At 41.5% G+C, this 14861-nt stretch overlaps 1 protein-coding gene across 1 annotated transcript in view; it reads right to left on the bottom strand.

The window, feature by feature from the left end:
* The window catches only part of LOC139366239 (discs, large homolog 3 (Drosophila)), a 140907-nt gene that overhangs the window by 121962 nt on the left and 4084 nt on the right, over nt 1–14861 (bottom strand). Inside the window, exon 3 of the mRNA XM_071103503.1 lies at nt 1026–1111. Coding sequence (XP_070959604.1) covers nt 1026–1111 — 86 coding nt within the window. The remainder of the gene's footprint in view (nt 1–1025; nt 1112–14861) is intronic.

The following is a 14861-nucleotide window of genomic DNA, read 5'->3' as shown; positions in this document are numbered from 1 at the left end:
TTTGAGTCAGGTTGTTGAGTCGGCTAAATTAGCTAGCGAAGTACTGTAAGTGAAAGGTTAACTAAGAATAAAAAAAATACAACAAAATATAGCTAGCTCTCTCTCTCTATGCTGCTTGTCCATATTTTTTGAAAACATTAATTTGTTCAAAACTTTTCAACTATAGTCTTTCTCTCTCATTGAGTCAACTACCCACCACACTTTATGCACTACAGTGCTAGCTAGCTGTAGCTTATGCTTTCATTCTCTGATTCTTTGATTGGATGGACAACATATCAGTTCATGCTGAAAGAGCTCTGATAGGCTGGAGGCCGTCCTCCGGCCGTTATAATTACTGTGTAAGTCTATGGAAGGGGATGAGAACCATGAGCCTCCTAGGTTTGTATTGAAGTCAATGTAGCCAGAAGAGGCTGTTGAGGCTACTGTAGACCTTAATTGCAAAACAGTGGGTTTTAATCAGTTATTTGGTGACGTGAATATACTTTTGTAATGTTTCACTATTTACATTGGTCCTCCCCTTCCTCCTCTGAGGAACCTACACTGCTTTCTACCAACATTTTCAGTGGTTATTTTTCAGAGCTTGTCTATAAATATTACTGTCAGTGACCATGTGATTTGATTGCAACCACTTGTAATGTAAGGACTGGGTGACATTGTTATCAGCAGCCCACTGATGAGCACATGGTGTTACCATTGCTGAACTGACTACTGATGTGGTGTCTGTCTTCATCTATCTCTCCCAGACAACCGCTACTTTCTCTCTCTCCCCCCTCTCTCCTCACTTGACACCAATGTAGCAAATGGTGTAAAAAGCAAACACCCAACGCATCGCGCCAATAGGCTTAACCACTTGGTGAGCATTGTAACGTGGCTCATATAAGTGAGGATTGCTACAGTATTTTGTGCATTGTGTGAGATGTATAGAGTATTTGTAAAGGCATACAACTGGTATCCGGTTTACATATTTTTGTATTGTGTACAGTTTGACTGATAAAGTGAAGCGGACCTTTCTCTAAGTTTCTCACCTCCTCCGCATCCTCAGCACTGGCCTTCTTTACACCGTTCTGTGTTGTGTTCAGTTGCAAGGTCACCTTGTAACATTCTTGGATATCTGCAAGGAATTAAGTAAACAACAAGTCATAGAAATAAAGTCCATGGTCCCCCGGGATATGAGTACTTGAATGACAATCCACAAAAATATCCCATAGATAATGTATCATTAAAACACTGAATGTTGCTTGTTTTCTTCAGTGTGCATCTGTTCACTACTATGCAGTTAAGTTTTCTAAATGTTGTTGTATGACTCAAATCCTGACTGGAGAGTTGATCATTAAGTCAATGTCCAAACAGCCCCAACTTCAATAACAAGTTATCCTTTGTATGGTCTAATAGAGATCAGCACTCTGCCTCCTATGTACATGAGTTTAGCCTAAATTAGATGAGGTAGATTTCTCTACAAATACCCCATCTGAACGAAGGGCATAGAATGAAGATGATGGACTGTCTGTCTATGGCCTATAACTACAGTTCCTTCAGAAAATACTCATATCCCAGCACTTTCCAAATGTTGTTGTGTTACAGCTTGAATTTAAAATGGATTAAATATAGCATGGTGAAGTTAATAATTACACTTTCGATGGTGTATCAATACATCCAGTCGCTACAAAGATACAGGCGTCCTTCCTAACTCAGTTGCCGGAGAGGAAGGAAACCGCTCAGGGATTTTTCACCATGAAGCCAATGGTGACTTTAAAACAGTTTAGTTTTTTCCTATCACAGTCAACTCTGAGGAAGGATCAACAAAATACTAACCTAATTGACTGAGTGAAAAGAAGGAAGCCTGTACAGATTAAAAATATTCCAAAACATGCATCCTGTTTGCAACAAGGCACTAAAAGCAATGCTAACAAATGTGGCAAAGCAATTCATTTTTTTTGTCCTAAATACAGAGTGTTATGTTTGGGGCAAATCCAATAAAACACATTACTGAGTACCATTTGCCATATTTTCACACCTAGCAGTGACTGCATCATGTTATGGGTATGCTTGTAATCATTAAGGACTGGGGAGTTTTTCAGGATAACAAAAAGTATGGAATGGAGCTAAGCACAGGCAAAATCCTACAGAAAAACCTGGTTCAGTCTGCTTTACACCATAGAGACGAATTCACCTTTCAGTAGGACAATAAGCTAAAACACAAGGCCAAGTCTACACTGGAGTTGCTTACCAAGAAGACAGTGAATGTTCCTGAGTGGCCCGAGTTACAGTTGTGACTTAAATCTACTTGAAAATCTATGGCACCACCTGAAAATGGTTATCTAGCAATGATCAACAACAAGTTTTACAGATCTTGAAGAATTTTCAAAAGAATAATAGGCAAATGTTGCACACCCAGGTGTGGAAAGATCTTAGAGACTTGCCCAGAAAGACTCACAGCTGTAATCGCTGCCAAAGGTGCTTCTACAAAGTATTGACTCAGGGGTGTGAATACTTATGTAAATTAAATATTTCTGCATTTCATTTTCAATACATTTGCAAAACTTTCTAAAAATATTTTCAAAATATTTAATACATTTTGAATTCAGGCTGTAACACAACAAAATGCGGAATAAGTCAAGGGGTAAGAATACTTTCTGAAGGCACTGTAGGTGTTAGATCACATGGTCTGGAAAAACTACTGGCTTTACCTCTATAACATAAGAGAAGGATGAGTCCAAGTTCTCTGTCAGTCCATCACCACTAGGCCATGCTGTTTTTCCACTGTGGCCAGCTCTATACCACCGTGGCCAGCTCTGCCAGCTCTCATCCTCCCAAATCCTGCTCACTCCCCTACAATTACCTCCGGCCCATCGCCTTCCCTTTCTCAACTCATCCTCCTTCTTTAATTGAGTTTCTTAAACACTGATCCCCCTCCCTCTCCCCCTCTTGTCTCCCTTCATTACATCTCAGGTCATTAAAGAGATTCTCCAGTACTTTTGTATACTTTTTAGTCAGTAGTTGAAAGTAGCGCTCAGAAGCGTCCCCGAAAATTACATACTACGTCACATATGTGCACCATGTAATTGCTCTCTCGCTCTCGCTCTGCTGTTTGTGCATCTTGCTAGCTGTCACTCAAATGGTGAGGGACTGAAGCTCATTGGCTAGAACTCGAATTGCTAGGGGGCTGGCCCACATGGGGGAAAATGTAGGGTAAATGGCGCAGCACAGATTCCATAAAAATTGTCACTTTCAAACTAGAGATTTCGTGGCTAAGACAGTAATTCTGCTCATAGATTATGCATGTATTAACCACACATTGACACATCCAGCCCAATGCAGGAGGTTTAAAAAAATACTTAGTAGTCGACAATGTTCCGGAGCATGTCTTTAAGCTGCTGTGTCTTGTGGTCACCTATTGACTGGCAGCCACTTGATGAGAATACAGGGAGACATTGATGCTGATGTCACACACTGGCCCTCTTGCTGAACTATAGACATAAAGAGGTCGCTGTTCTCTTAAGAGCTCGGCTATGCTACAACTTTCTTAGGTTCAATGTCAGGACACAGTGATGGAAACAAATGTGTAGAAAGATCATCATGTACTTGAAATGTATAATTGTGTGTACAAATATCTGTGTGAAGGAGTGAAGGCACTGTATGTACCGGTATGTCCTCGGTGAGTGTGTGTGTATGTGGTCGGTGTATCCCAACAGGGTGGAGTGGGAACAAATGTGGAAGAAGGGGGCATGTGACTCATCACTGTATAAGAGTGTCTGAGCGTGTAGGAGTGGAGCCGTCTGTAGGCAGAGCGTTTTGCAGCCCAGCTGGTTAGAGGCCCGCACACACACATACACAATTACATAGTCCTGTGATTTTACAATGTTGTATTTGGCTTTGTTATAAGAATTACCTTACAAAAAATGTGGAATGACATTTTCAGATGTGAAAGAGCTTAAATTTCACACATAAAACTGTATTTTCACATGTATTCAATTTATAATTCACATGTTAACACCACATTTTCACATGTGAGGAGAATAACTTGTTTTCACCTCACATTTGAATTGCAGTTTCACATGTTAAAAATGTGTAAATGGGATATGCAGCTTCACATGAAAAATATTCACATGTGAAAATCTCACTTTAACAAGTTGGAATTGCATTTTCACATGTGAAAATCATTTGAAGTTTCTTATGTAAACAAACTCCACATTTGAAAATCTCACTTTTGCATGTGGAATTTCAAGTTCACATGTGAAAATCAATTGCATGAAAATTGAATTTTGGGTGACTAGGAGCGTTTGCTTAGATGGTTGGGGGTGGCAGGTAGCCTGGCGGATGGGAGCGTTGGGCCAGTAGCCGAGAGGTCTACACATGTGAAATGATGGTGTTAACATATTGCAGAAACAATGTTTTCACTGGTGGAATAAGGGTGACCACATCTAAAAATCTAAAATGCCGGACAAGGGTGCGATTTTGTGCGACATTCACGGAACAGTGGACAGAATAAATGTTTTGGGGGCAGGATAATGGATCATGTTCAAATGGCAATGGCATAGTTCTGCTGTACGAAGGTCACTGCCTGTTAAACATATTTTATAGAGTAATAGTATTATTATATGGTGCAATCCTTTAGTGAGTGAGTTACTTTTGTGCCATTAATATCAAGCAAATCTTCTGAAGTCAAGAACAACATTTGTAGTATTGCAAACAAAAATAATGATATTGAAAGCAAACCATCAACCCAAAAGTATTGATAACAAAACTAAATATTGCACGGAAATAATTTTGAAATGTGAGAACAAATGATAACATGATTAAATACAAGTCTCCCTCTTTAGTTATGTTACCCTGGCCTTTGCATTCAATGCAACTTTTGGCACATTCATTCCAGCAATATAGCACCCTGTATCCCACTGCTGGTTTGCCTCTGAAGCTAAGCAAGGTCGGTCCTCGCTGGTCCCTGGATAGGAAACAAGACGTAGCTGGAAGTGATAAAAACAAAACAAAAAAGTGAAAAATAAAAAGCGTACAAAAAAAAAAAAGGGGGGATTTTTTTCCTTTATGATTGAAAAGTGAACAATTAACATGTCCACTTATCGAAACATAAAAATAAAAAAATTGTTGAATCGTGATATTTTTCATGTGATTTGTTCACACGTGTGTTGTGTTCACACATGACTTTTTCATGTATTTTTTTGTAAAGGTTGTATAAACAATGCAAACACATAACTTGTCCTGATTACTTGTCCAAAGTCATTGAGAGAAAATTACTGCATAAGTATTATCATACTTGTGTAAATTGTTAAATTTATGTGAAATTACTGTGTGTGTGTGTGTGTGTGTGTGTGTGTGTGTGTGTGTGTGTTATAGGGAGTAAGGAATACACCGACGTTAGACCCCCCTCTATTTGCAGCAGACATATTCAAGTGTACTGGAGTCCTCTTTCCACTCATAGCCTGTTCTGGATGAATAAGCCCAAAAAGAATTTGCCCCAGAGTGTTTTCCATGGGATGACAATAAGCGACAGACAGACACTCCGCTCACTACAATCTACATTCAGCAAAAATTGGGTCCAAATTAAAGCCCCCCCCCCCCCCCCCCCCATAATCTCCTGTTTCACCATTTGTGGGAGTGTTGTGTGTGGGTATGCCCAACTTCCTGCATGTTTGCATGTTGGGGAACAAAGATATGAGTCCTCAGTCAAGGCAAACTTTGTTCATAATTGTGCAACCATGCAGACATCCAATCAAGTGCTCAGCTCTCCAACTTCCTACAGTGCATTCCAGGCAAGGGGACTCCCATTCATTCACACATCAAATACTGTTCAATGCTGCTCACAACTGAACTCATGAACACTTTTTGCACCAGTCATGCCTGTTGTTATTCACGATCACCATACCTTCTTTAACATTGTGCCAATGCTGTTAATTTACAAATGTTCCCAATGTGGCAGAGCATACCAGTAGCAATACAATTGCAACAACACAAATACAGCCAGTGCAAAAATACCCCCACCACTACAACAATGACACTACAACAAGTAGCCTAAGCAAAGCCCTTCTACCTATTTTCAAATAGGTACTGTACAAAAGGTACAGTAGCGACAGTAGCAACACAAAAATGCCAAACTTCCCCAGTTCACACGAATCCCGGCCCATTAATGCAAACAACAGAGAGCATCTGGGAGGCTAATGCGATGAGTTACCCCATATTCCCATTAGCTGTGGAAACGTTCAGCACCTCCCCTGTGCCTAGGCTGATGATTAAAACCACATGTTGAGTAGAGAATCCGGCCTCGTTTGACCCTGCTCTGCCCCTGCACCTGAGACACTCTCTCTCACACAGACTCTCTCGGCTATATCCTCAGGCTGAACTCAGATCAGTCACGCAGGCCAGGAGAAACAGGGGGTGAGGATGACACGGCATGGCAGGCATGAGCTGTTTGTTTTTACATCTACAGAACTCTACTCTACCATACCTCCAGCCACAGCCTTTTGCTGCACATTCCTGCCCTGGGATCCAGACTCTTCCGTATGGAATGCTTGGAACCCTGATCCCCTTCACTGCAGCCCAACCTACTCTTTAGTATATCAGACCTAAACTGTTGGGATAGTCATACACCCCCCTATGTATTTATTTGGACAGGGAAGCTAAAACTTATAATTTGGCGATATACTCCAGCATTTTGGATTTGAGATCAAATGTTTTACATGACAATAAGTCGGGCGCTGATGATGTGGATGACAATTAAAGCAGCCCCCTGCACCTCTCTGATTCAGAGAGATTGGGTTAAATATGGTAGGCACATTTCAGCTAAATGCAATCAGTTGTACAACAAATGTCCCCTTTTAAATGAGTGTAAATTCATACATATCGGTTTAACCATTTAGAAATGAATGCACTTTATTTATCTAGTGCATTTGAAGGTGTCATAAATATTTGTAAAAGTTAGTTTGTGGAATTTCTGTCCTTAAAGCGTTTGAGACAATCAGTTGTGTTGTGACAAGGTAGGGGTGGTATACAGAAGATATCCCTATTTGGTAAAAGACCATGTCCATATTATGGCAAGAACAGCACAAATAAGCAAAGAGTGATGACAGTCCATCATTACTTGAAGACATAAAGGTCAGTCAATATCAAATCAAATGTTATTTGTCACATGCACCGAATAAAACAGGTGTAAACTTTACAGTGAAATGCTTACTTACAAGCCCTTAACCAACAATGCTTTAAGACGTTAAGAAGAAAAAGTGTTGAGTAAAAAAATTGAAAATAAAAGTAACATATAATTAAACAGTAGCAGTAAAATAACAAGCAAAGCTATACACAGGGGGTACCGGTGTGGGGGCACCGGTTAGTCGAGGTAATTGAGGTAATATATACACGTAAGTAGAGTTAAAGTGACTATGCATAAATTATAAACAGAGAGTAGCAGCAGTGTAACAGAGGGGTCTGGGTAGCCATTTGATTAGCTGTTCAGGAGTCTTATGGCTTGGGGGTAGAAGCTGTTTAGAAGCCTTTTGGACTTAGACTGGGCACTCCGGTACCGCTTGCTGTGCGATAGCAGATAGAACAGCCAATGACTAGGGTGGTTGGAGTCTTTGACAATTTTTAGGGCCTTCCTCTGACACTGCCTGGTATAGAAGTCCTGGATGGTAGGAAGCTTGGCCCCAGTGATGGCCTGGGCTGTACGCACCACCCTGTGTAGTGCCTTGCGGTCGGAGGCAGAGCAGTTGCCATACCAGGCAGTGATGCAACCAGTCAGGACGCTCTCTGTGGTGCAGCTGTAGAACCTTTTGAGGATCGGAGGAACCATGCCAAATATTTTCAGTCTCCTGAGGGGGAATATGTTTTTTTTGTGCCCTCTTCACGACTGTCTTAGTGTGTTTGGAACATGATATTTTGTTGGTGATGTGGACACCAAGGAACTTGAAGCTCTCAACCTGCTCCACTACAGCCCCCTCGATGAGAATGGGGGCGTGCTCGGTCCTCCTTTTCCTGTAGTCCACAATCACTCCTTTGTCTTGATCACGTTGAGGGAGAGGTTGTTGTCCTGGCACCACACAGCCAGGTCTCTGACCTCCTCCCTATAGGGTGTCTCGTATTTGTCGGTGATGAGGGCTACTACTGTTGTGTCATCGGCAAACTTGATGACGGTATTGGAGTTGTGGCAGACCATGCTGTCATGAGTGAACAGAGTACAGGAGGGGACTGAGCACCGTGTTGAGGATCAGCGTGGCGGATGTGTTGTTCCCTACCCTTACCACCTGGGGGCGGTCAGGAAGTCCAGGATCCAGTTACAGAGGGAGGTGTTTAGTCCCAGGGGCCTTAGATTAGTGATGAGCTTTGAGGGCACTATGGTGTTGAATGCTGAGCTGTAGTCAATGAATAGTATTCTCACATAGGTGTTCCTTTTGTCTAGGTGGGAAAGAGCTGTGTTGAGTGCAATAGAGATTGCATAATTTGTGGTCTTTTGGGGCAGTATGCAAATTGGAGTGGGTCTAGGGTTTCTGGGATAATGGAACATTATCTGAACATTTCAAGAACTCGTGCAGACGCAAAAACTATCAAGCACTATGATGAAAATGGCTCTCATGGGCACCGCCACAGGAAAGGAAGACCCAGAGTTACCTCTGCTGCAGAGGACAAGTTCATTAGAGTTAACTGCACCTCAGATTGCAGCCCACATAAGTGCTTCATAGAGTTCAAGTAACAGACACATCTCAACATCAACTGTTCAAAGGAGACTGTGTGAATCAGGCCTTCATGGTTGAATTGCTGCAAAGAAACTACTACTAAAGGACACCAATAAGAAGAAGAGACTTGCTTGGACCAAGAAACATGAGCAATGGACAATAGACCGGTGGAAATCTGTCCTTTGGTCTGATGAGTCCAAATTTAAAATGTTTGGTCCCAATGGCTGTGTGTTTGTGAGACGATGAGTAGGTAAACTGATGATCTCCGCATGTGTGGTTCCCACCGTGAAGCATGGAGGAGGAAGTGTGATTGTTTGGGGGTGATTTGCTGATGACACTGTCAGTGATTTATTTAGAATTCAAGGCACACTTAACCAGCATGGCTACCATAGCATTCTGCAGAGATACGCCATCCCATCTGGTTTGCCCTTAGGCCAGACAAAATTGATTCACTTTTAAACAGATTTTTCCCCCAGAAAAGTGAGGCGAGCGAGAAAAAAAAAGAAGAAAAAAAAAAGTCATGAATTGGATAAGGAATAACAGTACTACCACAGTGTGCTAAGCACTTGTGCAGGCTCTAGGCCTAACGTGAGCTTCAAGAGTTATATTATTCCATTCTAAAACCTACACTATTCTTCTTTAAAATAATGCAGATGTTACAATGTTGTTATAACCATGAGAAATTCAACACAATGGGAGGTATAACTTGTGACAGGTTCTTTATTCCTGTTAAAAAAGTGCAATCCAATCTCGTAATTCAATGTGATGTATATATAGGGTAATAAAGTTGACTATTTAAAACAAATTCTAATTCAAGAATGATTGACAATAAATAATTGTAATAAAATTAAAATGTTGTATAATAATGAGTTCATTACCTGAGGATCTAAATAACGCCGAAGGAGATGGCTGGCTTTTTACGAGCTCTTAACCAATTCTGCTATTGTATGTGTTTTTTCACGTTATTTGAAACGTATTTTGTACATAATGTTCTGCCACCGTCTCTTATGACTGAAATCTGGATATCAGGACAGCAATTACTCACCTCGTACTGGATGAAGATTTTTTCTTTAACGAGTCGGACGCCAAGGATTTTCTTCAGACACCTGACAAGGCCAACATCCCAGTCATTCGCATGAGAAAGAGACAGAGATATCAGGGACATAGGTCGGAGTGCCTTGTAAGGATTCGACGGCGAGTGGGTAATCTGCCTCTACCATCAGTCCTATTAGCCAACGTACAATCATTGGATAACAAAATAGACGAGCTAAAATCTTAAGTGTCAACGAGTCGTGGCTGAACGATGACAGGGATAAAATACAGCTGCCGGGGTTTACGCTGCACCGGCAAGATAGAACAGCTGCCTCCGGTAAGACAAGTGTGGCAGTCTGTGTATATTCATAAACAACAGCTGGTGCACAAAATCTAACATTAAGGAAGTCTCAAGGTTTGCTCGCCTGAGGTAGAGTATCTCATGATAAGGTGTAGACCACACTATTTACTGTCTATTTACCACCACAAACCGATGCTGGCACTAAGTCCGCACTCAATGAGCTATATAAGGTAATAAGCAAACAGGAAAACGCTCATCCAGGAGGCGGTGCACCTAGTGGCCGGGGACTTTAATGCAGGGAAACTTAAATCCATTTAACCTAATTTCTACCAGCATGTTAAATGTGTAACCAGAGAAAAAAAAATAAATAAATAAAAAAATAGACCACCTTTACTCCACACACAGAGAGGTGTACAAAGCTCTCCCTCGCCCTCCATTTGGCAAATCTGACCATAATTCCTTCCTGCTGATTCCTGCTTACAAGCAAAAACTAAAGCAGGAGGAAGTAGTCAGATGACGCAGATACTAAGCTACAGGACTGTTTTGCTAGCACAGACTGGAAAATGTTCCGGGATTCTTCCGATGGCATTGAGGAATACACCACATCAGTCACAGGCTTCATCAATAAGTGCATCGATGACATCATCCCCGCAGTAACCGTATGTACATACCCCAACCAGAAGCCATGGATTACAGCCAACATCCGCACTGCGCTAAAGGGTAGAGCTTCTGCTTTCAAGGAACGGGACTCTAACCAGGAAGCTTATAAGAAATCCTGCTATGCTCTCAGATGAACCATCAAACAGACAAAGCATCAATACAGGACTAAGATCGAATCGTATTACAATCATATTACTCGTCAGATGTGGCAGGGCTTGCAAACCATTACAGACTACAAAGGGAAGCACAGCCGCGAGCTGCCCAGTGACACAAGCCTACCAGACGAGCTAAATTACTTCTATGCTCACAAGCAACACTGAAGCATGCATGAGAGCATCAGCTGTTCCGGACGACTGTGTGAATACGCTCTCCATAGCCGATGTGAGTAAGACTTTTAACCTCTTTGATCTCTAGGGGCGCTATTTCATTTTTGGATAAAAAACGTTCCCGTTTTAAGCGCAATATTTTGTCACGAAAAGATGCTCGACTATGCATATTCTTGACAGTTTTTGAAAGAAAACACTCTGAAGTTTCAGAATCTGCAAAGATATTGTCTGTAAGTGCCCCAGAACTCATTCTACAGGCGAAACCAAGATGATGCGTCAACCAGGAAATGAGCAGAATTTCTGAAGCTCTGTTTTCCATTGTCTCCTTATATGGCTGTGATTGCGCAAGGAATGAGCCTACACTTTCTGTCGTTCCCCCAAGGTGTTAGCAGCATTGTGACGTATTTGTAGGCATATCATTGGAAGATTGACCATAAGAGACTACATTTTCCAAGTGTCCGCCTGGTGTCCTGCGTGGAATTCGGTGCGCAATTGCCAGCTGCTTGTACTTTTCCATTTGATTGAGGGGAGAAACCATGCTTCCACGAACGATATATCATTGAAGAGATATGTGAAAAACACCTTGAGGATTGATTCTAAACAACGTTTGCCATGTTTTCAGTCGATATTATGGAGTTAATTTGGAAAAAAGTTCGCGTTTTGAGGACTGAATTTTAGTTTTTTTTTTGGTAGCCAAATGTGATGTGCAAAACGGAGCTATTTCTAATACACAAAGAATCTTTTTGGGAAAAACTGAGCATCTGCTATCTAACTGAGTCTCCTCATTGAAAACATCCGAAGTTCTTCAAAGGTAAATTATTTTATTTGAAGGCTTTTATGTTTTTGTTGAAATCTTGCGTGCTGGATGCTAACGCTAATGCTAACGCTAAATGCTACGCTAGCTAGCCACTTTTACACAAATGATTGTTTTCCTATGGTTGAGAAGCATATTTTGTAAATCTGAGATGACAGTGTTGTTTACAAAAGGCTAAGCTTGAGAGATGGCATATTTATTTCATTTCATTTGCGATTTTCATGAATAGTTAACGTTGCGTTATGGTAATGAGCTTAGGTCTGTAAATAGAATCCCGGATCCGGGTTTGGTAGACGCAACAGGTTAAACAGATCAACATTCACAAGGCCGCAGGGCCAGACAGACTACCAGGACGTGTACTCCGAGCATGCGCTGACCAACTGGCAGGTGTGTTCACTGACATTTATCAACCTGTCCCTGACTGCGTCTGTAATACCAACATGTTTCAATCAGAGCACCATAGTCCCTGTACCCAAGAACACTAAGGTAACCTGCCTAAATGACCTGTAGCACTCACATCTGTAGCCATGAATTGCTTTGAAAGGCTGGTCATGGCTCACAGCAACACCATTATCCCAGAAACCCTAGACCCGCTCCAGTTTGCATACTGACCCAACAGATTCACAGATGATGCAATCTCTATTGCACTCCACACTAACCTTTCCCACTTGGACAAAAGGAACACCTCCATGAGAATGATATTCATTGACCCCCTGTATATATTTTTTTTATTTCACCACGTAGGCTAGTTGAGATCAAGTTCTCATTTACAACTGCGACCTTGCCAAGATAAAGCAAAGCAGTTCGACACATACAACAACACAGAGTTACACACGGAATAAACAAACATACAGTCAATAACAGTAGGAAAAAAAGTATATATACAGTGTGTGCAAATGACTTAAGATAAGGGAGGTAAGGCAATAAAATAGGCCATAGTGGCGAGTTAATTACAATATAGCAATTAAACACTGGAGTGATAGATGTGCAGAAGATGAATGTGCAAGTAAAGATACTGGGGTGCAAAGGAGCAAAATAAATAAGTAAATAAATACATTGTGGGGATGAGGTAGTTTGATGGGCTATGTAAAGGTGCAATGATCTGTGAGCTGCTCTGACAGCTGGTGCTTGAAGTTAGTGAGGGAGATACAGTGGGGCAAACATTTTTTTAGTCAGCCACCAATTGTGCAAGTTCTCCCACTTAAAAAGATGAGAGGCCTGTAATTTTCATCATAGGTACACTTCAACTATGACAGACAAAATGAGAAGAAAAAAAATCCAGAAAATCACATTGTAGGATTTTTTATGAATTTATTTGCAAATTATGGTGGAAAATAAGTATTTGGTCAATAACAAAATTTTATCTCAATACTTTGTTATATACCCTTTGTTGGCAATGACAGAGGTCAAACATTTTCTGTAAGTCTTCAGAAGGTTTTCACACACTGTTGCTGGTATTTTGGCCCATTCCTCCATGCAGATCTCCTCTAGAGCAGTGATGTTTTGGGGCTGTTGCTGGGCAACACGGACTTTCAACTCCAAAGATTTTATATGGGGTTGAGATCTGGAGACTAACAAAGCCTGGAGACTGGCTAGGCCACTCCAGGACCTTGATATGCTTCTTACGAAGCCCCTCCTTCGTTGCCCGGGCGGTGTGTTTGGGATCATTGTCATGCTGAAAGACCCAGCCACGTTTCATCTTCAATGACCTTGCTGATGGAAGGAGGTTTTCACTCAAAATCTCACGATACATGGCCCCATTCATTCTTTCCTTTACACGGATCAGTCGTCCTGGTCCCTTTGCAGATAAACAGCCCCAAAGCATGATGTTTCCACCCCCATGCTTCACAGTAGGTATGCAACTCAGCATTCTTTGTCCTCCAAACACGACAAGTTGAGTTTTTACCAAAAAGTTATATTTTGGTTTCATCTGACCATATGACATTCTCCCAATCTTCTTCTGGATCATCTAAATGCTCTCTAGCAAACTTCAGACGGGCCTGGACATGTACTGGCTTAAGCAGGGGCACACGTCTGGCACTGCAGGACACTGCAGTGTGTTACTGATGGTAGGCTTTGTTACTTTGGTCCCAGCTCTCTGCAGGTCATTCACTAGGTCCCCCCGTGTGGTTCTGGGATTTTTGCTCACCGTTCTTGTGATCATTTTGATCCCACGGGGTGAGATCTTGCGTGGAGCCCTAGATCGACGGAGATTATCAGTGGTCTTGTATGTCTTCCATTGCTAATAATTGCTCCCACAGTTGATTTCTTCAAACCAAGCTGCTTACCTATTGCAGATTCAGTCTTCCCAGCCTGGTGCAGGTCTACAATGTTGTTTCTGGTGTCCTTTGACAGCTCTTTGGTCTGGGTCATAGTGGAGTTTGGAGTGTGACTGTTTGAGGTTGTGGACAGGTGTATTTTATACTGATAACAAGTTCAAACAGGTGCCATTAATACAGGTAACGAGTGGAGGACAGAGTAGCCTCTTAAAGAAGAAGTTACAGGTCTGTGAGAGCCAGAAATCTTGCTTGTTTGTAGATGACCAAATACTTATTTTCCACCATCATTTGCAAATAAATTCATAAAAAATCCTACAATGTGATTTTCTGGATTTTTTTTCTCATTTTATCTGTCATAGTTGAAGTGTACCTATGATGAAAATTACAGGCCTCTCTCATCTTTTTAAGTGGGAGAACTTGCACAATTGGTGGCTGACTAAATACTTTTTTGCCCCACTGTATGTCATACAATAAAATGCTAATTATTTACTTAAATCATACAATGTGATTTTCTGGATTTTTGTTTTAGATTCCTTCTCTCACAGTTTCCCTATGATAAAAATTACAGACCTCGACATGCTTTTAAGTAGGAAAACCTGCAAAATCGGCTATGTGTTAAATACTTGTTCTCCCCACTGTACATAAATGGTAGGAATTTGCTCTGGCTTCAGCCATGACAGCATGAGAGAGAAATGAAACATCTGCACGTCGCCTGAGGTTGAGAGCGTGTGTGTTTCACTGTCCAACCGGAGGATCGAACATGATCTGAGC

The sequence above is a fragment of the Oncorhynchus clarkii genome, chromosome 14, assembly GCF_045791955.1.
Source record: "Oncorhynchus clarkii lewisi isolate Uvic-CL-2024 chromosome 14, UVic_Ocla_1.0, whole genome shotgun sequence".
Classification (NCBI taxonomy): Eukaryota; Metazoa; Chordata; class Actinopteri; order Salmoniformes; family Salmonidae; genus Oncorhynchus; species Oncorhynchus clarkii.
The sequence above is the reverse complement of the archived record's forward strand: the minus strand, read 5'-3'. Positions and strand labels throughout refer to the sequence as shown.